Raw genomic sequence first — 27,064 nt, 5'->3', positions numbered from 1 at the left:
GAGCTAGAAGATGCTCCCTTTCAGATGTATTCAAGGACTTTGGAGTGGCAGTTTTTCCAGGGAACATTACCCATTTGCAGGAAATTAGGGGTATTATCTCAGTAATTTTCTGCCAGCCTCTTGCACTGCAACCGGAAAAGCCCCTGACAGTTTGAAATTCAGCTCCAAGCTCTCCTAACACCCTGAAAACTTTCCAGGCTCCTGGAGTAATGAAGTGCTTGTCCCAGGCCAGGCCAGCAGTCGCTCTGGGAGGAGTGAAGCCGGTCTCTGGGAGGGGATTGCGCCCTGGGATGGGGATGCCGAGGGCCTCAGGGCTTGGTGGGCTCCCCAGGTGCCAGATGGGCTCTCTCCAGGGCTGGCATCCCCTTCCAGAAAGCCCAGCAGAGCTGAAGGGACCCCCTGGCTCTGCCAGAAGCCCCGAGGGAGCCCCGTACTGGGCTGGGCAGGGCAGGTGGGTCCCTTTAAAAGTGGAGCAGGAAAAGAGCTCCTCTTCTGCAGCTGCCCTGCATCCTACAGCCCCAGAGCATCCCGGTGAGTGCTCCCGGCCCCGGGGCTCTGTGCGCTGGTGGTGGCTGCCGCTGTTCTCTAGGGAATGCTTTGGTGTAACTGAGGCTGTGAAAGGGCCTCGCCTCCTGCCCATGCCCGAGCGCTCGGCCGAGTTTCTCTGCGCCTGTTTTGGAGGCTTTTGGGTCTGTTTGGGCGTGTTCCCAAACGCTTCGCCTCCCAGCAGCCCATTTTGGGGCGGTGCTGCGACCTGCCGGCGCTCAGCGGCGCTGGCCGTGGGAGGGTCCCCGCTGCTCCCGGGACCCGCCGTGGTGGCCGTGGGGCCGCCAGGCACGGACAGGCGAACAGAGCTGCTCCCCAGCCTCCAGCTCGGGCTGGCTGGTGCGACTCGTGCACAGCCGAGTTACACCTCCCTTGGGAATGGTGATGGTAAGTACTGAACGGGGCTGGGAAACCATCGATGGTAATGGGATTGTGGCTTGTACCGGGCGGTGTGGGACAGGGATCAACCCCCTCAGGTGGCACTGGTGTGAGGTGTCCGTGCTCCCGGTGCCCAACGCACTCCACACCCCTCTTGGAGGAGGTTTCCAGCCCTGGCTCTGCATCAGGGACTCTTTGGTAAAGGGCATTCCCCATGCCAGGCCATGGTTCTGTCCAAAGAACTGCCAGGTTATCAAGGAGACGAGGTTTCTGCTCAACAGGCAGGTGGCACCAGCACCATCTCCCCCCTCCCGCCCTTCCTCCACACTAAGAGGCAGCAGAGACTCCACAGCAAGGAGATTATTTTATTGAAATAACATTTGTTCCCATTTATTAAACACAGATCCAGCACCACGGATGGACTGGATGAACAAGGAGGGCTTGCAGGTACAGAGCTAAGGACACAGAACACCTGACAGCTGGTTCTGCGTTACTGGAGGAGCCTGAAGTCACAGGTTTAAAGTGCTGCTCACACCTGACCTTGGAGAACTGGCTTTTCAGAGTCGGGTTGCTCTAAAGGCTGCCTGACCCCTGGAAGAGACATTTCATTCTACTTCTTAGCACCAACTCTAATTTTACAGTAAGTATAAATATACATATTTAAAATCCATGTGAGTAATTTCCGAGCATTTACATAGGACAGTAAAAAAATCTAACAAATGCTAAAAACAGCTTTTCAGTGTCCTCTGAGAGTCTGGCAAAAACTCAGTCCTTGCTGGAGTGCGTGAGGAGCCGGTTTGTAAAGTATGAGTCTGAGAGCACTTGGTGTGTAGTTCTGAGCATGGTAAGGGTTAACCAAGACTTCAGGCTTGGGATATGTGTGCAGGTCCCGGGTTGCTCCCTCACCTGACCCAGAGGGATCCTGAAAGTGCAAGTCTGCTTCTGTCACAGTGTGTGGCACCAGCACTTGCTCTCACTGGGGAATGCAAATGCTCACGGGGTGGAGGCTGTTCCTGTCACTGCTCTGCTCCTGTCCAGCAAGGTCTGAAGTCTTTCTGAGCAGTTGACTCCACCACAGCACCAAGGAGTGCTGCTCCCTCCTTTCCTGTAGTTATGTTCCTCTGTACAAATGTGATGGTGAAATCCACCCATTGTATTCTGTGCTGGTCACTGGTTAAACCACCCTAACCAGCACCAAGAGCTGTGATGCTCAGGGCAAGCTGCTGGCCCTGGGTGTGTGGGGACGTCCCTGCAGAGGATTCCACACTGCAGAACAGGCTTTGCTGGAGCCCAGCCCAACCCCTTCCGTGCCCAGGCTGTTCTGACATGAAAAGCCGCCTTTGCTAAGGTTGGGAGCACAAACACCTGCTCAGGAACAGCACAGACAGCAGCACCGTTATTAACATATTTACACCATAAGTTAAAGTGGCAGGGGAAGGGATCCAGTACAAAAGAGAAGCTGGAGCCATCCAGACAGCACTGGCCTAGTTGCTAATAATCTTGGGACAGACAGAGAGGCCCCTGAGGGCTACTGATGCCTTGCTGTGTAGAGCAGCCTCCTGGGAAATCCCTGTGCCCTCTGCAGGAGGTGTGGAGATGGAAGCTGTTCCCCAGCACTGCTGGCTCCGGGTTAGGCTCCGTTGGCGCCGGCCTTGCTGCCCTGGGACGCTTCCATTTTGGTCTAGGGGCAAGAGAAAGGGACAGATTTTTAGACAGTGCAAATGTTTCTTGAACTGCAAAGTCTTTCCTGAAGGTGTCTTCCCATTTACCATGGGAAGCTGCTCCGGAGAGTAACAGCTGATGAAGAGCAAAGTTCTTCAGGTTAAAGGAGATGAAAGTTCATCTGGAATCCCAAACTTGCCCTAAGCAGCATCCCAGATGTGCACGTGAGCAGCTGAGTTGAAATGAAATGTTCACAGAAAGAAAAGGGGCAGAAGGAAGATAATCACTGCAGAAATATTTTTACATAAGGATCCTGACAAGCTCACCTCTTGTGGGGGAGGCTTCACTGACGCTTCTGAGACTGGCAATTTCTCTGCTGGCTGAGACACAAATTCTTCATCCTTTAAGGAAAAAGCAGCTGTAAGTCCCAGAACCCTCTCAGGAGGGGCTAGACCCTGTAGAGCCCTTTCTCCCTTCTGAGTAAGGCTGTTCCCTGCTCACTCTGTGAAAGCTGTGTTGGCATTCCCATTGTTTCCCCAGCACAATTTAACTGTGTGGAAATATTTCTGGCAGTTGATATTCTCTAATTCCTGCCTTTATCAGCTGGGACTAATCTAAGGAACTCACTGCAGCCTGATGCTGAGAACCATATGCTCTGGCTTTCTTAGTCTAGATATTTTGGCCCAAATACAGTAGGAGAGCTGAAAACAAGCCCCTTTTACCATCTCCTCTGAGCTAAATGTACCTGGGCTGAGGTCTAAACCAAACTAGAAGCTCCTGAGTACTCCTTGGCTGGAAGCCAGTACCATGGCACTCAGTAACCAGCTGTTCCCAACAAGGGGACTGGTTGTGTCACAGCAGATCCCTCGTCTCCTAAGTCAGAACATGCAACTGTGAGGTTCTTGGGGGGAAAAAAACAGACTGTGCTCTGTGCCCTGGTGTCAAACACTGGTTCTGTCTGGCTTTGGAAAGGTTTGTTCACACTCAGCTCCCAACGACTGCAGCACTACACACATTTTCCAGCCTGCAGGCTGCTGTTTTCTAACCTTCCTTCCCTGTACAACAGGGGCAGGATCCAGGAGGGTCTCCTGACCTTCCAGCACGGATTTCACCACTCCAGCAGCTTCCCCTGTCTGGGGAAGAACACAGAGACCTAACTTCAGTCCACTTGTAGGATCAAAGAACAAGATTCCTGTCACAGTCCTTCATTTCTATAATGGGTAATGGTTGAACTATTAACCTGGAAGTTTTATTCAAACAGCTCACCTTGTTCTGGGAAGCACATTGTGGTTTTAGGTCTACTAAGTACAAGGCACGGGAAAGCAGGAGCAGAGAAGAGGGAACGTTCTCCTTTAAATGCAGATCCAGCCACTGTCAGAAGAAAACAGAAGGAAAAGTTATTTCATGTGGCTCTATGTGGGTACTTATTCATGCAGCACTCTTTGTCCTTAAAGCAACTTTGGCTAATAGAGTTAGGTTACCACAATGAGAAGAAATGGTTCTGAAGAGTTAGGAATAGTGTACAGAACAGACACTAGAGAGGAAGTCTCCAGCACTAGGAAGGTACCAACATCCCCACTGGCAAACAGCCAAGCACGTGGAATTACCTACAGCTTCCCTGAAACGCAGCACCCACAGCAGTGTCTCCAAGCTGGCTGGATGCTTACAAAGACCAGCAGTGTCTGTACTAAAGTCTTAGCTGTTTTTGAAGCTTGAAAACATATTTGACTCCCCACCAGCCCAGGCCAGGGCACACTCACCTGCCCGAGCTGCTCCCTCAGCTGCTCCTCGGAGATGCCCAGGGAGCGCATCCCCCGGGCCCTGCAGGCGCTCTGCAGCTCCAGCACGCTCAGCCCGCCGACGCCTTCCTTGGCGATCATCTGCAAGGACAGGAACCTTCCTACCCTGGCACAGGCTCAGCCCAGCCCCTGACCAACCTGAAGGGGCTCCTGGGGACCCCCAGTCCAAGCTGCTGCTCAGAATTGCTCGGCATTTTCCATCTGTGCCTTGAGCCTCTCTAGGGATAGGGATTTCACAACCTCCAGGTGACTTGTTTTACTGTTTACCTACTTACTGATTTTAATTTTTTTTCTTATCGTGTTGGGAGTTCTCCTTGCTGTAACTTATGGCCATTACCTGTTATCCCTCAATTCTGCACCTCTGAGTCTGGTTCCATTTTCTAAATAACCCCATTATGCAGCTGAAAACCACAAGGGGATTCTCCCTTGGCCCTCTCCAGGCTAAATAAATCCAGACACTTTATACATTAACATAAACTCCCACTGAATTCAGTTGTTTAAAATCTGCTGCTCCCATACAATATTCATCCCAGAATTGGACACCCCCTTTTTTTACAAGTTAGCACAACTCCAGAATGAAATGCTTTTAAACAGTGACAGTATCTGCAGTGCCACCTTTCCTAGTGGTTCCCCAAAGGCTGCAAGGGTGCAAGGAGAAGAACTCTCATTCTGTTTTCTCCTGGGATCTCTCACGGGGAGGATCTGACTCCTATTAAAATTCCCCCCTGAGGTTGGTGTGAGGGCAGCAGTGGCTCAGAGGGCAGAGCCTGAGAGCACACACTCCACCAGGCAGCTCATCTGTGCTGTTCCAGGCCCACCTCATCATCTGCCTTGATGGTCCTGAGCCGGAGCAGCAGCTGGAAGCGGAGCAGGTTGTTGGTGCCGATGGGCTGCAGCTCCAGCAGCTTGCACAGAGCCACCAGCTGTGGCCTCTCCAGGTGCTCCAGGGTCAGCTCATCCTCGAAGAGCTTGGAGAAGCGGACGATCTCCTGCGTGCTGGGCCGGTGGCCGCTGTGACGGATCTGAGCCGAGGGCCAAAAGCCAAACCTCAGCAGGATCACCCTTTGGGAACCCTCTCCCTTCCCTGCCCTCTTCCCGCTTCTCACACTGGAATCCCTGCCTCTGATGGAAACAGGGTGATACAGTTAAAACTCAAAGTGAAACTGTTCTCCAGTGGCCACTGGAGAGGTTTCACAGGGTGAAACTTCCACTGTTCCAGGATGGGAATTCCTGTGAGTGCAGCTCTGACAGCAGCTGGTACCTGCAGGAGGCCCCCAGGTAACAGCCCTGTGCTGCCAAACCTCTCCACAGCCCCAGTCCAAATCCTGTGTTCTCTGCCACCCCCAGCACGGCCTGTCCTACCTCGTGCAGGTACGAGGAGAACTGTTTCCCTTGTCCTGTGGCTGCTTTGTTCCTCCTGGCCATCTCTGCAATGGTCTCCCGCAGGAACTTCGCTAACTCCAGCTTTGCATTCAGCTTCTTCCTCTGCTTTTCTTCCTTCACCCCGGGAAATAAAGCACAATTAGAAATTCCATTTGGAAGACAGGCGGGAGGGGATTCTGGGAAAAAGATGAAATAAGACTTTGGTTCTGGAAGCACCAGGCTTTGGTTACTGTAGGAAATGGAATTGCTGTGCACATTCCTGCTGATCCCTACAGCACAACCTCCCAGCCCCGCTGTTCAGCTCAGGAATAAGCTGGGAATGTGTGACCCGGACATGTGGGTGAGGCTGATCCTCCCTTCCAGGGAAGAGCAGCTCTGTGCAGCTGCACAGGTGTTCTGAGGAGCTGTGCACACACCCCACGGCCTCAGGCGGGACACAAACCTTTTTTGACTCCGTCTCAAACGTCGAGGGCAGCATTTCAGGGAAGAGCTTCAAGAACACAGGCAACAGGAATTCCATGAAGGGCACAATGACAAACACCAGGAAGGGAACCAGCCGGAAGAGATCTGCACAGGTTCTCAGCAGCTGCCCAGAGAAGAGCACAGCAGAGATTATCCCGAGATTATCACCCAGCCAGACACACAGAACGTGTCCAAAGGAGCGGCTAAGCCTCTTAGTGCACCACTTCAGCTGGGTGCCGGGGCACTCACCCTCCGCCTCTCCCTCCTGGTGAGCACCTGCCCGTGGAGCAGCCTCCACACCATCCTGGCAGCCACCTTGGTGTCGATCCAGAGCAGGTGGAACCCGTTGTAGTAGTGCTTCAGCTCCTCCACGACCCTCTGGCGCAGAGGCTTCTTGCCCGTGGCAGCCCCCGCGAGCTGCTTGGCCGGGGCTGGGGCGGGTTTGGCTCCCTGGCCCGCAGGAGGGTCCCCTCGGAGCTGCCGCCGTGGGCAGGTGTGCAGGGTGTGGGCAGGTGAGCGAGGCAGGGCGGTGCCCAGGCGGGCACGGAGCGCCCAGGGAGGCGCCTGGGAGTCTCTGGAAGTCCAGGATAACTGGGAATCCACCAGCTGGACGAGGGCGAGGGCCGGGGAGAAGGAAGGGCTGGGGGGTGCGAGGAGATGGGAGCCCCTGAAACTGGAGAGGCGTTTCAGTGAGAACAGCGCAGGGAGGCCAAGCTGTCACCCCCAAATCAGCGCTCTCAGCACCAGCTTAATTTGTGGAACTGATTTTGCGGCCGAGACTCTGATCCTTCAGCAAGGGGGGAAACACTGAGACCTCGTGCCGTGCTAACAACCCTTCCCTTGGGGGAGAATAACCCAGGACCCCCCCAGTGCCTCCCGGGAGCCCTTTTACCCCTGTTTTAGGGGATAAAACGTGCCAGTTGCGAACAACAAAAAACACCCCCACATCTTCACCCCCAGCGCAGCGCAGGGCCCAGACCCCCACCCGCGAGGGGCTGCGGGGCTTACCTGGCCCTGGCCACGGCCAGGAGGGTGTGACAGCCGCAGGCCATGGCTGCGCTGGACGCACCGGGGGCGGTGGGACCCTCACCCCCGGTAGAGCCCGGGGTGCGGCGGGGGTCGCCGGGGCCCGGCCGGACCCATCCCCGTCCCGCTGCCGGGAGCCGGGAGGGCGGCGCTGCCCGTCCCCGGTGCCGATCCCGGTGATCCCGGTGATCCCGGTGCCGATCCCGGTCCCGGCCTCCCTCACCGCGCTCCTCCCGGTCCCCCCCCGGTCCCGTCCCGTCGTGCCCCGCGCGCGCCGCTCTGCTCCGTCGTGCTCCCCCCCCACTCTCTGTGGTTCCCCACGCAGGTCACGCCATCGCGCCGCGCCACGCCCCCCCCGCTCGGCGCTAGCCAATCAGAAGGCAGCGCCGCGGCCCTGCCCGAGGCCCGCCCAATGGGAGCGCGGCAGAGGCGGGGTCTGACCCGGAGCAGCCCTCAGCGGAAGGCGCTGATTGGCTGCGCGGAGGCGGCGCGCGGGCGGGCGGTGACGTCACGGATTCGGTGCGTGACGCCATCTCGGGGCGAGGAGGCGCGCGTGACGTCACGGGGAGCGATGGCGGCCGGGCCGTGACCGAGCCCTGCGCGGGGGGCTCAGCCTGGGAGGGCCGGGGGTGACTCCAGGGGGAGGTGGCCGGGAGCTGCTGGACACCTGTTGGATTTTAAACACGTTCTTCAGAGTTTTGTGTCTAAAAGAGGGTTTTCCCCACGGGAATGAGGGGAAGGCCCGTTCCTGTGGAGGCTGCCATTCCCACCCTCCCCGGTTGCGTTTCCCGTCCCGAGGGGCCCAGCCCCGGGCGCGGAGCCCTCCCCGTTCCCCTCGGACTACACCTCCCGTGGTGCCCCGCGGCGGGCGCCGCCCGGGGCGGCCAATGGGGTGCGGCGGGGTGCGCGTGCGCGGCGCGGCGGCGCGGTGCGGCGGCGGCGGCGGGGGGCGGGCGGAGGCGGAGGCGCTCGGCGGGGCCGCACCGGAGCGTCCTGCTCTCGGCCCCCCGCCGCCAGCGCCGCCCTCGCCGCGACCCGCCGGGCCCCGCCAGCGCCTCCCGCGGCCGCGCCGGGCGCTGGGGGCGGGCGGCCTGCCTGCCTTCCCTCCCTGCCTCCCTCCCTCCCCCCCGGGGCGGAGCCCGGCGCCAGCGGCGGGGGCGCGGAAATCGAGGCCGGGGCTCCGCCGCGGCCTTCGCTGGTGCGGCGGGAGGAGGAGGAGGAGGCCCCGCGCCGCCCCCGCCGCCGCCTTTTGTCTGCGCGGGGCCGGGCGGACGCGGCGGGGCCGTGAGAATGGAAGTGACTGAAGGTGAGCGCGGGCCCGCGGCGGCCCCGGGGCGGAGGGGCCGCGGCCGCCATGTTACTGCGGGAGCGGCGCCGGGCCGGGCACGGCCCCTCCGGGCAGGGCCGGGACCCCCGCGCCTTTCCCCCGGGCCGGCCCCGCGCTGCCCTGCGGGGCAGAAACTCGGCGTTCCACCCAGCGGTGACCTCCCTTCCCCCCGCCAGAAAAAGGGTTTTACCGTTCGCGGGTTTGTTGTTGTTGTTGTTGTTGCTCGAATGTTGTGGGGTTTTTGGGCTGGGGGGGTGTTTTTTCGGTGCCGTTGCGTTGTGCTGCACTTTGTTGTGGTCTCGCTCCGCTTTCCGTTTGGGTGTCAATAACGCTCGTTCGTTTCAGTGCAATTTGTTGTTAAAAAGAATCTTAATGATAACGTAGTTGTGTATGCGCCAGCCAACCCAAGGGACATCATGAAGTAGCCAGTAATCATAGCTGAAGGAAAAATTGAAGCCTGTTCTAATGACTGTTTAGTGGCCTTTTGTAGAGATGCAACATGTGAATGCTTTGGTGGATAGATTTTTTTTTTTTAAATTAAATGTTTTAATGAACTACTTGAAAAGATTTTGATCCAAAATCTGAGTGTCTGCCTTGTGAAGATGCAGGGTAAGAGCGGAGGATGACAGTCAAAGGCTGTATGCTTTGTTTTAATACAAACGTATTTATTTTGCATTTTTCAGTGGGGCAGCTTTGCCTGAGTTTGAGGTGATTCCCGTTGTGGTTCTTGCCCTGGCTGTGGTGTGTGACAGCCTGGCATGACATTACAGTGTTTGGTGTTGCCAGAGATCTGCCTGTCATTTCATGGCAGTCTCAGCCTGTGACTTTCCCTGAAGAACCAAAGATTTTGCTCCACGTTTCCCGTTTGAATCCCGCGGCTCTCAGGCCAGACGAGTCTCTAAGCTCCTTTTCCAGACAAACCCCCTTTTCTCTGCTGGCCAGGTTGTTTCTTTCCCTGGCACCGTGGGAAACTTGTTCAAAGTGGCCTTATCGGACCCAGTTACAGACGTGACTGTTTCTTCTGGCATTCAGAAACCAAACACAAACCACCTTCACAAAGGTGCACAGGGAAGCAGCCTCACCTCGTGCTTTAAGGTTTGTCATGAGGACTCTGATTCACCCCCACTGTCTGCCAGGAGGAGGGACAGCTCAGTCCAGCTGGAGTCAGGAGGAATCCACAGGCTGCAGGTTCCCTGTCGGGGAATCCTGTGCGAGTGAAAACTTGGCGTTGTCTTAGTGTGTGTAAATAGAGCTTTGCCTGTGGGGTTTGCTGAGGACACGCAGAGCAGAGGGGGACAAAGCAGATGGTGCAGGCTGGGCCCGGGGATCAGTAGGAACAGTTGTTTATTTGTGTCTGCAGTTTACACAATTCCAGCACCCCGGGATGCTGTTCCAGGTGATAACAGCATCCCTCTGGGTGCTGTTTGATGTGACTGGAAGCAGTGGGAATGCTCAGCTCTGGGGAGAAGGGAGATGCAGGGCCTATGTGTGAACTGCAGGCTTAAGGTTTTCAGAGGGCAGGAGGGATTGCATCACTTCAAACACCTGCCCAGCCTGGCTTGACCAGCCGGGCAGCTCTGTCTGTCTGTCTGTCAAACACCTACAGCAGTGAGGAGCCACTGAGAGCAGCTGCTGCATGGATTGGGTGCTTGAGGGGACCAGCAGCAGTGCAGGCTGGATATGCTGGGAGGGAAACAGCGCAGAAAATGGCAGTGACCATCTTGGGGGTAAGGAGGGCTGGCAGGGTGTGAGCAGAGGTTGGGCTCTCTCTGATTTAGGTCTGTGTGGACAGGAGCTGCGTTGGTGTTTGTACATAAAGGCATCCCGGAACTTCTGCTTTCGAGCCTGTTGATAGAAAGCCCAGCTCAGGGTGACGAGGCAGTGACAGTGCTCTGAGCACACAGGGCTGACTCACAGCAGAGCTCCCAGCTCCTCAGGGAGCTGACAGGCCGGGTCCTGCCTCACAGCACACACTTGCCATCTATAAAACACCTCCTTCTGACTGGGTAACCCCACACTGGGATTGTCAACAGGAAAAAGTGAAAAAAGGTTTAAAATATGTGTGTACTGGACTTTTATCAGTAGCTGCTGTGTCTCTCCCTATTGTGACCACAAACAGCCTCAGCCAAACCCATGGAACTCCCTCTCTAGGAGGAAGAAAAGCTGCAATCATGTGGGGCTGGAATTGTTCAGTAGTCTGAGGTCAGTTGTTATTTAGTCTCCTGCAGCACGAGAGCAAGGTTTGAGAACTACAGGTTTGTTTTCTGAGAGCAGAGTTGCAAAATTCTCTTGCTAAAACTTGCTTTAGATGAGTGCAGTTGGTGCTGAAAATGTGGACCCAGAGGATCCATAACCTGTGTGAAACCTTCCCGTGACTGAGCACTCGCTGTTGGAGGTGGAACTGACTTCTCGAGTTCTGCTCAGTCGAGCTCAAAAGCTCAGAATGGGAACTGAAACCAGCAGTGCTCACCTAAGGAAGAGCTCTGTTGGGCCGACCTGCCTCATCCTGTACTGCTTATATGTTTTATTTCATTTACCTTTTCCTTTGATACTTTGAGTTGTGACTCTCACGTGGGCAGCAGGAAAATATTTACTGAAGCAGTGTCCCTGTGTAGAGTCCGAGTGTTTGTAAACAGTCTTGTGTCCATGTCAGCCCTGGAAAAGGACACAGGTTTTAAAGAGGAAGCTCTTTCTCTCATTGAGAAATTCCATTGCAGCTTTGAAGGTGTTGGTTTCAAGTTGTTTGGTTGTTGATTTCATGTTGTTTCCAGCTGCTGTGAAGTGTCCATTTCCTATAAACCTGGAAATGATGAAATTGTTGCTTTATTGTTGCTTTATCTGTTGAGCCCCTGTGTTCTATCAGTGCAGGATCTGTTGGGGGTCATGTTTGGAAGCCAAATTGTACAGCTCACAGGAGGCTGATGCTGTGGGTTAATGGAATAACTGTTGGTATAGTGAGAAGAATTTATTCTGGAATACCTTTGTGCAAGATCAGCTGGAAATCCCATTCCCCTGTGGTTTGGGTGCCATTGCTCTGCTGCAGGGACAGCTCTCCAGTGACAGTGGGGTGTTCTCTGCATTAACGCTTGGGAGGGATTATACAAAGCAATCCCTCCTTAGCTTTGGATGGTGAGAGTGCTGTGAGCTCAGGACTGCTCCCTGTGTGCTGTTATTTGGGTGGTTCCAGGGCCTGTCCTCTCACTAACGCTGCCCAGATGCCACTTCCCTGGGCAGCATCTGGGAACTGATCCACTGATGGGGAGTTTTGGGCAGGCAGCAGGGTGGGAAAGTCTGGGTGTGTTAACAGTGATGACAGCGAGAGTCTGGGCAGGAAGGAGCTCTGGGTGATGTCAGAGCTGTGGGAGGAGAGTGGCCTCGGGTGCTTTGGGGCTGCTGGGAGCGGGTCAGTGGAGCTGTGGGCCTGGTTCTCAGCCTGCACCGAGTTACTGAGGCATGAATTGGGGCCTGGGTGTCCCAGCTGTGCAGCACAGACTGGCCCCAAGGCTGAGTGACACAGCCTGGAGCGCTGTCGCAGCTTCTCAGGACCAGATTTCAGAAATGAAACAAGATTGAACCTGGGTTTGGTTAAAAATAAAGCCCGGTGGGAAATCTGCTGTTTGCTCTTTGGTTTGGCAGATGCAAAGTAACAATTTGGTGGTAAATAGTACAAACAGTTCCACTTCCTCTTCCCAGAACGGGCGTGGTTTGGGGTTTTTGACCTTGCTGTGCATTCCCACGTGCTGCCCCTAAGATCCACATCCCCTGACGGTGACAGTTGTGTTGGTTTGGTGGCTGCTGTACAGAGGTGTGGAGGAAGGAGTGCTTTCATAGCCCCGAGGTTTAAAAGTTCCTGCAGTGAGGGAATTCTGCAGAGCTTTGTGCTGTTATTGGTTATTGTGCTTTGGTGTGAGCGTCTTAATTACAAATGAAGTGACAGGTGAGCCCCACGTTGGTGTCCCAGGGCAGTGAAGATGAACGTAAACATCAATTTAATCTGAGTGTGCAGGCCCCAAAATATGCATCACAAATCTGATCAAGTTCTCATTCCTGTTATAATTTCAGTTACTTTTTCCAGTCTCTGAGGAGGGAAGTTCCCTGTGTATGGAAAGCTCTTAGCTAAGGTATTGAGATGCGTAGCTTTGGAAGGGTGAGAATTCCACGTGGGCAGGGATTTGTGGAGATTGCTGTTAGAAGAAGTGTCTCTGGGAGAATTAATGTCGTTTCAGACCCAAACCAAAAGGGCGCAGTAACCCTCCTGTGTGCCCACACAGGCAGAACAAATACCATGGGGCTGTGTTTGCTTTGGAAGGGCTGAACTGACCTTGTGGGAAGCAAACAGGTGTTTCTTACCTGCAGGTCAGGTCACTGTGTGTTGCTTCTTGTTGAACATTGAGCTGCTTTAGCTGAATGCCAACTCCTTCTCTGAGCCAGCAGTTGAGTTTTGGAATTCTAACTTTGATTTAGTCGGATTTTGGTGTTTTAATATGCACTGAAACGCTGAAGGTGTGTATTCTAATGCTCAGCTGGAATCTCATTCCATGAGTAACCTCAGGGTTTGGAGATCTGCTGGTGCTGAGGCTCAGAACCACATAGTGCTTTATATTAAAATAAGGTGGAAGGGAGACAAGAATAACCCTCCTCACATCGCTGCTGAGAGCCATTGAGTGCAAACTCTGCTCTGGTTTTCAGGGGAGGGAGGAGATCGGGACATGAATGGGTTTTCCAGCAGCTCGCTTTTGTTGTGCCGTTGTCAGAGCAGCCCATGGCTCAGGTCCTCCTGGCCTAAGGGCTGCTTATGCCTCGAATTTTGTCAAGGAAGCGGGCAGGGAGGAAGCAAAGAGGTTTCTCTGTTGTTTGAGGGTCTTTCTGTGGTGTTTCTGGCTCGTGCAGTTTGCAGTGACTGTGTTGTCAGGAGAGCTCTGTATCTCCTGTGTGCTGGAGGGTGAAAGTGCTGTCCAGTTGCTTCATGTTGAAGTAACCCTTCCTAGTGCAGAACTGGGAGGGCTGTAGGGGGCTGTGGGATTTTGGCACCATTACTCTGGCTTTGTAACACTTGGGCTCAGTTTTTAAGCATTCATAGCGGCTTCTGATATGTCATTAGAAATGTCTTGGAAAGGAAGAAAGTGGTCACGTGAAAGATGTGTCAGTTACCCTTTTTAAAAGCTCAGTAACACCAGTCTTCTAAGTCCCTGCGAGGGTGGCTGCTGAATGGAGAGCGGGAAATTGGTCTTAAGATCCCTTTTTTTCTTCAACAGTTTAATTTGCTTAATTATTGTTTTTTAATTTACACTGACTTCTTATTTCCCTTCCCCTACCTCTAGGCCCTATGAGAAAAAGGGAAAGCTAAGGATGCTGGAGCAGAACAATGGATTTCTCTTTCTCTTTCATGCAAGGGATCATGGGAAACACAATTCAGCAACCACCTCAACTCATTGACTCCGCCAACATCCGCCAAGAGGAGGCCTTTGATGGCAGCAGTGACATTGCTGAGGATGGGGGCCGGACGCCGTACGAGCCGGCGCTGCAGCAAAGCTTCCAGTACCCCACGGCGGAGGAGCTGCCCCCCATCACCAACGGGTACCCCCCGGCCATCGGCATGTACGAGCCCCAGGCCAAATACCAGGCGTACGCTCAGTACCCCAACGGCTCGGCCAACGGCTTTGGGGCGGTCAGGACCTTCAGCCCCCCGGAGTATTACCAAATGGACAACTCTAGCGCGAGGCCGCACGAAGTTCTGGAGAAACCCTCCCCTCCCCAGCCGCCACCGCCGCCCCCCCCCTCGGCTCCACAAGTGGGGATTCCAAAGAAGACTGGCTCACCAGAGATCAAACTCAAAATAACCAAAACTATCCAGAACGGCAGGGAATTGTTTGAGTCCTCCCTGTGCGGGGACCTGTTGAACGAAGTGCAGGCCAGGGAGTACGCTAAGGCGAAGCACGAGGGGAGGAAAGAGAAAAGGAAAAAAAGTAGCAAGCACGACTCTTCCCGCTCGGAAGAGCGCAAGTCGCACAAAATTCCAAAATTAGAACCAGAGGAGCAAAATGTAAGTGGGATGCTCATTTCAGCTGTCTGTGCTCCTGGTAGTGCTGCTGGAGTCCGGCAGGGTTTGTCCTGGTTCTGGCTGGGTGCACGCTGGGTCCTGAGGCTCTCCTTACTCGTCAGATCCCTGGGACGAGGCTGCCAGGAGCTGTGTCTGTAGGACAACACAGTGTTGGTGAAAAGACTGCATATGAAAAATAATTGTTAGAGAAAGCTATATGTTATTTTCTAAATATTATTTAATGTTTTAGCATGTTTAGAGTTTGCTGTGCTCTGGCCAGTGTTGAAGATGGAGCTGTGGGACAAAAGCACACACATTCCTAAAATTGCCTCTCAAAATAGTGCTGGATTATTCAGTGGAAAGTCAGGTTACTTGGGGCATTCAGCACTGTAACATTTAATTAACCTTTGAAAAATATTGTGATATACAAAAGCAAGAGCTGTGTGGCATAGGCAGAACCAGTAAAAATGAGCATTCTGAAAAAAACAGGGGAATGAGAAGTGCCAGTTGACTCAGCAAACTTTGGGAAGATTCAGTATTGCTGTCTGTTCCTGTTTCTGTCAGGTTTTTTACCTTGTCCATATCCAGGGGATGTACATCTGGTGTGCTCACTGAGATTCCAGGAAGCAAAGGCAGGACTCACCTCCCTGCTCTCTCATTCTTTCTCTTTCAGTTTCATAAGCTGCTCCAGTACTTTTCCTTTTCTCTTGCTTGTTCCTGCCCACTCTGTGGTGCTGGTTTCTGCCTCTCCCAGTCTGAGGGATGGGTGGCAGAGAGGCTGGCGAGTGCCAGGAATGGGGAAGTTGCTGTATCTGGCCAGGACAGAAATTGCCCAGCACAGGCTGGGCTGGACTGGGCTGTTACAGAATGGAGCTCAGTTCCTTGTAAGGTCTGTGAAAGCCCTTGGTGCTTGTTGCTTTCGGGAGGTTTGGGAGGAGATCCTGTCCTGCAGGGATCAGGGCTCTGATCTGGTAGAGCGGGTCCTGTACTTGATGGAGTGATAGTGGTGGTGGTGTTTTCAATGGAAGATGGGCTGGTTTCACATCCACACCCTCACCAGGAGTATTTACAAGTTTATAACTGTTCCACCTCCCTCCTGGGAATTGGATTCCCTCAGACACCAGGTTGGTGATGTGTCGAGATTTTGAGCATCTGCCACGTTTGAGTATCACAGTTGACTAATGAAGCTCAGTAAGGTCTTAATAAACATTGTAATTCAAACTTGAAATGGACTGTCCACTTAAAATCCAAACCATCCATGGCTGCACTGGGACAGGATTTTTTTGCTCTTGGAGATGCTGTTGGAGCCCCTGTGAGGTGACTGTAGGAGCTGCTGTGTCCTGCTGGCAGCTGCTGCCAGGAGACACTTCCCAAGTGGCATCTCCCTCATGCTTGGGCTGCACTTGCTTTCTGGCCTCTCCTCCAGACTCTGTCACCCCACATCAGGCTGTCAGTTTGGCTTTACCAGTTTGTCCCCCCTGTTACCAGGAAATCCCATTCTGCTCCTGATGCTTCAGCTGTGCCTGTCCCTCTGTTTGGCTGCTGTTACCTGCTCACCACGAGAATGGAATCTTCTGTCTTTCGCAGATTGAACTAAAACCTTTTCTCTCAAATTCTAAGTTCCTAGTCAATTGTGTCATCCAGAATTTAGCAGAAATCTTGGTCTTGCTTTTGTCCTCCTTGTGGCCTCCATTTCCCTTTCCAAAGGTGGTGTTGCAATAAATGTTTCATGGTACCCACCCCTGTTTCAGACACAGAGTGCTGTGACAGGAACAGGGTTTTGTGCTGGTGGTTTTCGGTATGAGTTGGCTGGGGCAGTCTCAGGTCTGTCCTCCCACCATTTTGCTTTCCACTGCATGACTTCATCTTCGTGTAACCTTTGTCACCTTTAGGATTAATGGTGTGAGACTTGTGACTTGGGATCATCTTCACAGGAACGAGCAACTTCTGGTACAACTTCGGTTGTTTTATGTGGGACTCACCACATTACTGTGGATACCCTCACGTGTAGTTCTCTGGTTTTTTTGAAGCTGTGTATTATTTTAGGTGGAGAATTATTTGGATTTGCTGTCCCTGAGTGTGTGTTCTGTCACCTGTTACAGGAGAGCATTGTTTTGTGCAGGTGTGATTTTATGTAAATAGTGCAGGGGAAAACAGGTGTTTTTGGACTGTGATGTTACTGTGTTTTGCACTGGGCACAAGGAATCGCCATGTTCATGTTTTCTGGGTTCATGGATGCCTTTCTCTCAGCGAGTTGTTTTTTTCTGCCTGGTTTCACTATTATCTAGTGTTGTTTCTCTGTCCCCTCACTTTGTTTGTGTTTTCCTTTTTTCTCTCTGTTGTTACCCCTTTCCTAGAGACCAAACGAGAGGCTTAGCACGCTCTCAGAGAGACCAAGAGAAGAAGCCGTGCTGGAGGAAGCCCCGGTTAGTACATACACCAATTAACACTTTTGGAACTTAGAGAACGTTACTATTTTTGGACTATTTATTCCACTGATCCCTTAATTTGTGTGATAAATCAGTTGCCATTTCTTTGAAACTCTTACTAATTGTTGCTGCATTAATGCATCTCTTGTACTGGGTTTATTGCTTCATTTTATCTCAAAAGCAACATTTTTAATCAACTTGGGAAGCAGAAACGTTTTTGGGGTAGGGGTGAGGGCTGCTCTTTTGTGTCTTGGTTTGTCAGTGACTGTTGTGTAGATCCTAGCTGTATGCAGCTCCTTTCTGTCATGTGTCTAAGGAATGTTTCTCTTGTGTTGGATTATCGAACCCCAGGGATGCCTGAGAGAACAACAGCAGGTCCCAGTAGATGGTGTGTGCATCTCTGAGTGCTCTGAGTCCCCTCCTGTGGATTAATCTGGTGTTTCCCCTGCAGGTCCAGCAGCTCTTGCCGTCCCTTCCCACACAAGCCCCCCATGACGTGAAGTTCCAGGTTGGCGATCTGGTTTGGTCCAAGGTGGGGACGTACCCCTGGTGGCCTTGCATGGTGTCATGTGATCCCCAGCTTGACGTGCATACCAAAATTAATACAAGAGGTAAGGGAGGAAGGTCTTTGCTACAGCGTGTCCTGTTTATGTAGCTGTTCCTTTGTTAAAAGTATCTTTGCTTTGCTGGGTTAGTTCTGTGTGTGCTGAACAGGACAGTCCTGACATGCCCAGAACAAACACCTGGTAAATCACCTTTGCAGAGCAGCCTCTGCACACTGGGCTTGTGCACGGGTGCTTCTGCTTGTCTCAAGGTGTGAGAGTGTTCAGTGAGGGCAGGGCTTGCTGATCTTCCACCTTAAACTGTTCTGGATGCAGACCCGTGGTATTTCTGCACTCCAGCCAGGTACTTCTGCCAGCAGGAGTGGAGCCGTGGGGGGGAGAAAAGCTCAAGCTGAACAAGCAGAGCAGTGTTGACACAACTGCTGATGGGTGTTTTCCCTTTCAGGTGCCCGGGAATACCACGTCCAGTTCTTCAGCAACCAGCCGGAGCGGGCCTGGGTCCACGAGAAGCGCGTCCGGGAGTACCAGGGGCACAAACAGTACGAGCAGTTACTGGCAGAGGCTGCCAAGCAAGCCAGCAACCACTCTGAGAAGCAGAAGGTATGGGGGGCACTGGCTGTGGGGAGTCATCTGTCTTCTGCAGGTCTGGAACTCTGCAGTGCTTTACCCTGAGAAGGGCTGGCTGCGTGTCACTGCCAGGAGTGTTTCTCACAAAGATCATGAAAATGTTTCCATACTCTTGTGACTTTCATGTGAAAAGGCTGAGAGCTGAACCTGCTTTGTGGGCTCCTCGTGGAGCATTGGAGATAATCTTACATCCATATTAGCATTTTAAATAAAAACAGGGCCTTGTGTGTTCATTATTAGCCTGTTCTTTGGAAAATACGTTTTTAAGGACATTATTCCAGCCCCTAATACTGGCAGATATGTTCCTTTCCTACTGTTGTATTGGAAAGGAAGTGTTAGCTACAGGAATTACTTACTGTGTAGATGAACTACTACAGTCAGTATTTATGCTGATCAAAATACTGATGTGGGGAAAAAAGGAGTGTTTATAGAAGAGTAAGGAGGATTTAAAAAGTGGCTAAGTTAGGATAAATTCTGTCTCATAATGGAATTATGGATTGAATACTGCCTGTGTTGGCTTTAGTGAAGCCGTAACTCAGTGCAGACACTTAATTGTGATGGTCTTATGATCCAGCTTGAGTGTCTGCTTATACTCTGAGCAGGGAATTCAGTGTCCATCTGTCAAAAAATACCCAGCAAATGGAGAGCAAACTCCAGTCTGCTGCCTGGCAGTTGTAAAGACCCTTGGGATTGTGTTTTGAGTGCTGTAGTGGTGAAGTCTTCAGTGTAATCAACTGCTTGTCTTTGTCCCTTAAGATCCGCAAGCCCAGGCCGCAGAGGGAGCGAGCTCAGTGGGACATTGGCATTGCCCATGCTGAGAAGGCACTGAAAATGACCCGGGAGGAGAGGATAGAACAGTACACCTTCATTTACATAGACCAAGAGCCAGAGGAGGCTTTGGCCAAGGCCAAAAAGACTGCTGCCCCCAAAGCAGAGGCCAAGAAGAACCGGCGGCCGAAGCCAGCGCTGAGCACGCAGCCGGAACACCCCACCACGGGGGCAGGATCGTCCCCTTCCAACGCTGAGGCGCGGAGGCAGGGCCAGAGGAGGCAGTCCAGTGTGGAGGAGGAGGAGGCACCTCCCGTGAAAATCGCGTGGAAAACGGCCGCCGCTAGGAAATCCCTGCCAGCGTCGATAACCATGCACAACCTGGACCTGCAGAAATGTAACATGTCTCCGGTTGTTAAAATTGAACAGGTTTTTGCCCTTCAGAATGCTGCTGGGGATGGAAAACTCATCGATCAGTTTGTTTATTCCACCAAGGTACGTGGTTGGTGCAGTGACCCTCTCTTGTTCCTGAATTATCCTGAGCCTGCCTTACTGGGGAGCTGGAACTGTGTCCACCAAGCTTTCACCATCCATGTTCCTTTCAATGGAGAGATTAACAGATGTGACAGCTGAGCCTTTCAGTGCACTGAACCCCACTTTCAGTGCAGCTCTGGCAGTAACTGTTTTGCTGGTGGCAGAGCAGCTCCCTACAGATGGTCACATTTTTGTCCATAACACACAGAAATTTATTAAGGCTGTGTCACTCCAGCTTCCTAGTTGAAATAATCCAGAAATTCTCTGTAAGTCTTGAAATCAGTGGTTTTGTGGGAAACAGATAAGATGACAAAACTGTTAATAATGTACTAAAAAGTGATAACTACATTCTGTGTAACAGACTTTTAAATCGAGTTCTGCCTCTGAGCTTCCTTCAGGTGCACAGCAGCTTCCCACAGTCAGTGTAAGGAAAAGGCTTAGGACTATTTCTCTGCCTCCTTCTTCTGCCTCTCTACCTGGAGAGTGTTTATTTCATCCTAAGCCCTGTAGAGAAGGTAATGTTTAGAAAAGTCACTGGAATTTTTTTTTTCCTTGTGTGTAATGGGAGATCGAGAGGGGTGGAAAGTTCTGCAGGGAGGTGACTGTAGTAGATTTATCCTATGTATGTGTTGGGTTGGAGAGCATTGATTTGTTTCTGTTCTGAGATTCAAGGGCAGATCTATTATCTGGTAGCAACACACAGGGGAAGACAATCTTTTCCTTTTTTCTTTTCAAGGGAGTTGGTAACAAAACAGAAATAAGCGTCAAAGGACAAGAGAAACTTAATTCTTCATCAGCTCAGAGAAGCGAAAAAGCAACAGTGCAAAATGCATCCTCTCCTGAGACAACTTCTGGGTCAGCAGGTAGGGAAACTGCAGAGTGCTGGTCTGAACCTGAGCCCTCAGCATTGAAATTCAGCATTTTCTCCTTACTTAAAAATTATTATTAATGTCTTTCTGTTTACGCAGTAGTTGTAACGGGCATGGCTAATGTCACAGGCGGTGAGCCCAGCACACACAGCACGGCTGTGGGGTGGGATTGGTGGTTTGGCCTCTGAACTTTGTGTCTGCAACTTACAGTCTGAGTCAACACACTCGAGGATGGATGTCCTGTGCAGAGCAGATGGCAAGTTGGTTTAGAAGACAACATGGTGGATGTGTGCTAGCAGGGTATTGCCATGGCTTGTGGCACCAAATGTCAAGTACAAGAGCTGGGATCAAAGGAAGAGACTCGGGAAGTGGCACAGTTCAGTAGGGAATGGCTGATTCAGGATGGGGCTCCCTAGGCTTTGTTGTTGAGTTCCTGCATGACCTGTTCAAGGACAGGGATTTCTTTAAAACTGCTTCAGCTAACTCCATCAGCCAAATGAGGCAGTGCTTGCCCTCTGAAGGCATCTCAGGGGCGCCATCGTAAAGCACTGAGTTCTGAAGTATCAGCTCCGAGGGAGAAGAACCACTGAAGCAAGTAATGGAACTTGGGCCTGAAAAGGGAAAGCCTGGAATGAGCTATTTGAATCTCATAATGTTGCCAGGTGTCACTTCTGCTTTAACTATCCGTCTGTTTGGTTATTCCTCCCTTTCCAAACATGAAATAAATGAGATCTGGAGTCAGAAACCTCAGTGGTTTGTGTCCATGAGTCCTCTGCAAACACGCTTCAGGTCCTGTCTGTGTGTAGTTTTTAGGCAGGGCTGATTGATAGGCACTGCTTTGTGGACTGTTTGGGGCTGCACAGGCTGAGTACTCCAGATTTCCTGGGTGACTGGAGTTTCCCTTGCTGTTGTTGACAGTGGTGGTTCTTTCCAGCTACAGTTTCTGTGGCTACTTTAACTGCCTTGCAGCAGGAGAGGCCATCACCGTTCTGCTTCTCTCTCCTGGCATCTAAAGGCTTCACCTTCCCAAAGGCTCCTCAGACACAGGGGGTGAGAATTCTGAGCCTCTCTTTTTTTCATTTTCTTAGGATTCTTGGATACATGACACTCCACCTGCTAACACCCTGTAAGTGCCTGAGCCTTCCTGCAGTGCACACTCCAAACAGTCACTCTCAAAGCCATTTCCAAAGTCCAGTTATTGGTCCCCTCTCGTGGAACATAACTGCCAAGTCCTTTTTTCAAATGTCAGATCACTGGAACTGCAGAATCCCTTTATGGTAAAGTATTTCCCAGACTGACTCTGGGAGTCCTTAGTGATAACCTCCAGTCAGATACACAGAATTCCATAGTGCCGGGAAGATAGTTCTGTTGCTTGAAATCTGCTGCCAGGAGAGCAGCCCTGAGCATCCCCAGTGCCTCTGGTCTGCACAGACACCCAACTAGATTTACCTGTAGCAAGGCAGAGGGCTGGTCCAACATCCGTCCCGAACCTCTGGATCAAAACGGGAGCATTGTGGAACTGATGACTGGATCCTTGGAGAGCGGGAAGAGGAGACAGTGCCCACTGCACTGAGCAGTGCTGTGTCAGCCAACACTGGACGTGCTGGTTCTGGAGTTCTTGGGCCCAGGGCTCGATCTTAATTCCTTTGCTGCAGTGAGGTGGCAAAGGGAGAAAATCTGTTCTTGGCTAAATGAACTGTTTGGTTGCACCTGCTCAGATTTACCTGAAGCTGCTTCAGGGGATTTTGGCCGCACACGAAGGTGCCAAAAGATGTTTCCCAGCTCTGGTGTGGAGACCCACTGGAGCTGTGGGAGTCCCTGAAGGGATAGGGCTCATTGGAACCAGAAGTTACATGTGGGCAAACGGGAAAGGTGTTGACCTGAGTCATTAATTTCTAAATTATTAATACCTAATTGCTATTATTAATTTGTGTGCTTTGAAAGTTTTTTCCCTTGAAGAAAAACAATTTATCCCCTCAGAAATACAATTATTGTAACACAATAACTTTTCCAACTGGATAGTTTAGTTACTGCCATACTCCAGAGCCATGCAGCCATGAGAAAAATGCTCATCCCATGCATCAAAAGCAATTTTCTTTCTTTTCTCTGGAGTCCTTTTGCAAGGCTGTCTTTCAGTCTGGTTCAAGCCTGCCTAGCTCTCTAGATACTTTATCTCCTGACAAGACCAGGCAGGTTTACAGCTCCTAACAGCTCTGGCACAGCTGATTCCTGCTCCCAAGAGTTTCCAGTTTTGCTTGGAAGAATACAGAGTATTTCACAGCTGTGTCTTCTTTAGGAGAAACCCCCCCAAACATAAAACCAAGGATGATGTTTCCCAAGCAGCTCATTGTAAATCCTCAGGTGCCAGTTTTCTCTCAGCTCCAAGTGTGTGCTTGTTCCAACAGCTGCCCGTGGTGTTGAGTGTCGTGTGTGTGGTTCTTGATGTGTCCTTTTCGAAGGGGCTGGAGCACAAAAAGTTAGCTGCCAAAAACCCAGCAGCTCCTGCTTCGTCTGCTGAAATACCACAGTAACCTTCATTCATCTTTGGTCTCTATGGTAATATGTTAAAAACCTCGTTTTCCACATTCGTTAATGACAGTAACATATCGTGGTCACTGCTTCTGTTTGTACTGAGTTTTTCTTTGCCTCGAAGCCATCAGGTGAACGTTGAGGTCTGGTGTGGCTGCAGGTGTTGCAGTGGGGGGCTGGCTGTAGTTCCTGTGGAACAGAGGCCATTGCCCCACAGAGGGGGCACAGAACTGGCATTATGGGGAAAAACTTGAAGCTGTGCTTTGCTTCTGAAATTTCTAGTTTGTTTTCATTCAAGGAGATGGTTGTGGCTACCTTCCCAAAACACCAAAGATGGACTGCTTGGTTCAGAATTAACCAAGTGAAGACTGTGCCTGAGAGGTGTGTTGTGGAAATCTGTTTGCCCTAAGCTGGATTCCAGCTTTCTGTTCCGCTCTGTTACTGGTGTCTGTTTTCTGAAGCTGATCTGTCTCTGGAATCAGAACGTGTGTCTGCACCCACAGCACCAGCTGACCAACAGCTTGGAACTGAATTTAAAAATAAAACATTCAAAAGAGGACAAAGTCTTGGTTTCGTTCCTTTACCTGTTGATATGGTGTTGCACACTTGCTGTACCTCAGAAATACGAGGAATCATGTAATGGAAACCTTTTTTACCTTCTTCAGGTTCTGTAGAAAAGAAGCAACAGAGAAGATCGATTCGAACCCGCTCAGAGTCTGAGAAATCCACCGAAGTTGTGCCAAAGAAGAAGATCAAAAAGGAGCAGGTTGGCTTCCTCCATGTAGAGAGTTAAAATATATTGTATTCATAAATGTTGTGGCTTATATTGGTGCCTTTTTATTTTTCTCCATTTTTCCCCATCGGGTTTCGGTTTGGACTATCCTCCATGAAATCCCCCTGTCAATGCCATTGCTGTGACTCTGCTACTGGCATCTTCTCAGTATCAGTCAGGCTATGGAAGTGGGAACGCAATGATGGATGACTCCTAACGAACCTGCCATGTTTCCTTTGAGATTTCTGTTCTGAGCAAAATGGGTTTGTTTCAGTGATTTCTCTTGGATGGAATTTCCACCAGGTTCCTTCCTTTGGCTCTTGATTTAGCTGCTGGTTTGTGTTGAGGTTTTGTTTTTCAAATGAAGTTAGAGTGATTAATCTGACCACTTCTGAAAATGGACTTTAAGAATGATTTTATAGATGAATAGTCAGACTTTCATGTTGGCAGACATCAGCAAAACAGATCTGGATATACTTTTTCTTCCTGAAATAGCTCTAACATGTACAGGGCATTCCTTTAACCTGGATATCAGACAGACAAATGTTGTTGCTTTACAAAAAAAAAAAGAAAAAAGTTAAAAAAATTGCGTGGAAGTGAGTAGGAGAGTGCAGTGGATGGACAGAAATATTAAAACCTGAATACACTTTTTAATAAGTTTGTCAAAGTTGTTGGTTCTTCTCCTTACACGGTCGATTTTCCCTCTTCAAGGGGCTCTCTGTCTGAAAGCTGAGAATTTTATATGAATGTTTCATAGTTTAGCTTCTCCCAGTGAGAATTTTTAAAGAGGGACAGTCAGGATGAAGATTTATATGGGAAGGGGAAAAATGTTTTTATCTCTTTAATTTATTCTTGGCCCCTCGCGCTTTGTTTTGCACTTCCTTCACTTCAGAGACTGAAAGTGAACCCAACTGCTTTTTTCCCCCCGCTGTTTTCCCTTGGATGCTGCAGCATTCCTGCACTGGTGTGCAGCAAAGGAGTGAGTGCTCCAGCTCGAGACAGTTTCTTGCTGAAACTTTAAAGCAGTTTAAACGTTGGGTGTGAGACACCTGACGTGGTCCCTGGAGCTTCTTGGCACAAGGGGTTGCAGCCTCCCCCTTTCAAAGGAGTTATTTTATGTTTGTAAATGTTTCTTAATTTAACAAAGGTATAAGAACCAACAAGATGAACTTCGTGGATCCCAGGTAGCTTCGTGTGCTTCTCTGACCTGGCTAACTCAGTCTGTGGACATTAATTAAAGTGCTTTTCTCAGGAGAAGTATCTGACTAAAGTGAAACCCAGGGGCACTGTAATGCACAAAACCTTGAATGTATTAAGTTATATTTAAAAGAAAATAATTTTACTAACTTCTTACAATTATGCAACAATATTTGTTACCCAAACTCAAGTTTTCTTGCAACTGATTCCCCAATTAGTCTGCAACAACTTGGTATAAAATTATAACTGGAACGAGTACAATTAATGGGAAAAACAAAATGTTGATGCTACTGTTACAGTGACTAGTGGAGAAATAAAAGTGATTGTTTAGATTTTATATTTGTATTACAAAATGTATCCTATACAAATCCTTCTATTGTATGTTTTTACCTTATTGTACAACAAAATAAAATATTTTTTAAAAAAATTATAGAATAATCCTTAAATATTTACTAAATGTGTTTCTCCATGCATATGTAACCGCATTGCAAAGAAGTAACTTGTAATTCTTAACCTTAAAACCAGGATTTAGGCAACAGCTTTCTCCTATAATTATTATCCAGTCACCAAATTCCCACGTCTTCCATGTTTGTTGGCAGAACAGTTCCTAACCTTCTCCGTAGGGTCGAGGACTGGAGGTGCTTTTGCGAGATTGTAAACTTGTCCAGTTGTGTGTTGAGGTGTTTGTGCCCTCGAGCTCCAGCTGTGTAGAGCCCTGCACCCGGCCGGGCCCGTGCAGTGCTCTAGACAGGGAGGAAGGGCTGCAGGAGCTCCAGGGAGTGCTGGTGGGAACGGCCCTGCACTGTCCCACCGGCCCAGTGCCACCCGGCCAGGGGAACCTGTGCTCACACAGCCCTGGGGTTAACAGAGCACCAGGCCTGCCTGCCCAAAGGCCCCGCTCCTGCCTGCTGGACACGGATACAGCGTTCCTGTCACCTTCGTGCCCAAAGGGAGAGAGCCACAGGACCTGGCTAGTGACCTGTGGCTGCCGTGGCTCCGGGCACCAGCCTAGGCAGGAGGGAATCCAGCGGGACGTGGAGGCTCGGGCTGAGGAGGGGATGGCAGCTCCCACCCCAGTTCTAACCCCTTGAACTGACCTGTTTGCTTTTTGCTCCTAGGGAGAAACGTTCCTCTGGTTTTAACTGTGGATTTTCCTATTCAAACAGGTTGAAACGGTCCCGCTGGCAGCGATGAAGACGGGATTGCAGAAAGGTGAGTCGCAGGCAAAAATGAAGTTTGTGGCTCATCACCCTTGGGCAGAGGCTATGTTCTGTGTAAGCTGCACTGTTGATGCTCTGTGGGGCTGAGCATTGGGGTGCTGAGCTCGGCTTCTCTGGTGAGGGGGTGCGTTTGGGGTGCTGTTGCTGGTACTTGTGCATTGCTGGGGGAAGGATGGTGCCTGTTCATGTGCTGTAAGCACCCAAATCCTGCTTCTGGACATTTCTTAGAAGTATTTGCTTAGCCAAAGTTGAAGATGGATGATGAAGAGGAAATGTCCTGAGGATTTATCCTCTTTTAGAGACAATTTAGCAGCTTCCTCCACCGTGTCATCATGTTCAGAAGTTTGTCAAAAGCTCTGCCTAAGGTGGTTTTCAGTTAATGAACTTTTCAGGGAGAATTAAATTAGTAACAAAATTGCAAACTGAAAATGAAGGCAAATAATGCATTCCAGGCTCTCATCTTTCTTTTTCCTTTGTTAATTTTAAGCAAAAAGTTGAGAACGTATATTAAAACTAATTTCAGTGTGTTGTGTTAAGGTGCCAGCGAGATTTCGGACTCCTGTAAGCCCTTAAAGAAGAGAAGTCGTGCGTCCACAGACATGGAACTGACCAGCTCTGCCTACAGGGACACGTCTGACTCCGATTCCAGGGGACTCAATGATTTGCAGGTAAAGATGTGTTTGTTCTCACAGGGTCCTGATTAAACTGTCAGTGTATAACAGGCTCTTCAGTTAATTAATCCTGAATATGTGAATACGTCTCTACAGATTTTGTGTCTTTTATTATCTGAAAGCATAAAGCCAGGTCTGTTTCCTTCTAATCCCCTCCGTTGGGCTGATACAAAAATACAACCTTTATTTGCCACTTTTCCTACTACTTTGCCTGGCAAAGCTTTGTTTTAGATCATGGTTTGCTCTGTGGAAGGTTGGAGAT

At 50.7% G+C, this 27,064-nt stretch overlaps 2 protein-coding genes across 5 annotated transcripts in view; one reads left to right on the top strand and one right to left on the bottom strand.

Annotated features, from left to right (window-relative positions):
• Positions 1-1,269: 1,269 nt before the first annotated feature.
• Positions 1,270-7,476, bottom strand: LETM2 (leucine zipper and EF-hand containing transmembrane protein 2). Its single transcript, XM_050326067.1, has 10 exons — positions 7,239-7,476; positions 6,480-6,903; positions 6,211-6,354; positions 5,748-5,882; positions 5,204-5,407; positions 4,347-4,466; positions 3,853-3,957; positions 3,633-3,719; positions 2,913-2,987; positions 1,270-2,605 (listed from the first exon to the last, which is right to left on the bottom strand). The coding sequence occupies exons 1-10, from the start codon at positions 7,280-7,282 to the stop codon at positions 2,555-2,557; spliced, it is 1,389 nt and encodes a 462-aa protein (XP_050182024.1). The 5' UTR covers positions 7,283-7,476; the 3' UTR covers positions 1,270-2,554.
• Positions 7,477-8,374: 898 nt separating this feature from the next.
• Positions 8,375-27,064, top strand: part of NSD3 (nuclear receptor binding SET domain protein 3) — a 35,205-nt gene continuing 16,515 nt past the window's right edge. For all 4 annotated transcript variants that reach the window (XR_007630134.1, XR_007630135.1, XM_050326064.1 and 1 more), the window contains exons 1-10: positions 8,375-8,562; positions 13,905-14,626; positions 16,981-17,049; positions 17,504-17,663; positions 18,061-18,215; positions 18,999-19,505; positions 20,281-20,407; positions 23,608-23,708; positions 26,078-26,123; positions 26,669-26,799. Coding sequence is in view for 2 of the 4 variants with exons in the window: in XM_050326064.1 (XP_050182021.1) it covers positions 13,949-14,626; positions 16,981-17,049; positions 17,504-17,663; positions 18,061-18,215; positions 18,999-19,505; positions 20,281-20,407; positions 23,608-23,708; positions 26,078-26,123; positions 26,669-26,799 (1,974 nt within the window). In the remaining 2 variants the exon portion in view is untranslated. The remainder of the gene's footprint in view (positions 8,563-13,904; positions 14,627-16,980; positions 17,050-17,503; positions 17,664-18,060; positions 18,216-18,998; positions 19,506-20,280; positions 20,408-23,607; positions 23,709-26,077; positions 26,124-26,668; positions 26,800-27,064) is intronic.

This window comes from Myiozetetes cayanensis, unplaced genomic scaffold (assembly GCF_022539395.1).
Source record: "Myiozetetes cayanensis isolate MyiCay16 unplaced genomic scaffold, myiCay2020 scf30, whole genome shotgun sequence".
Taxonomy (NCBI): Eukaryota; Metazoa; Chordata; class Aves; order Passeriformes; family Tyrannidae; genus Myiozetetes; species Myiozetetes cayanensis.
The sequence above is the reverse complement of the archived record's forward strand: the minus strand, read 5'-3'. Positions and strand labels throughout refer to the sequence as shown.

Excerpts from the sequence above, each read along its gene's own strand:
- LETM2 (XM_050326067.1), bottom strand. The coding sequence starts at position 7,282 with ATGGCCTGCGGCTGTCACACCCTCCTGGCCGTGGCCAGGGCCAG. Across the intron at positions 6,355-6,479 it reads CCAGGAGGGAGAGGCGGAGG|CTGCTGAGAACCTGTGCAGA; the intron begins GTGAGTGCCCCG and ends TTCTCTGGGCAG. Across the intron at positions 3,720-3,852 it reads AATGTGCTTCCCAGAACAAG|ACAGGGGAAGCTGCTGGAGT; the intron begins GTGAGCTGTTTG and ends GTTCTTCCCCAG.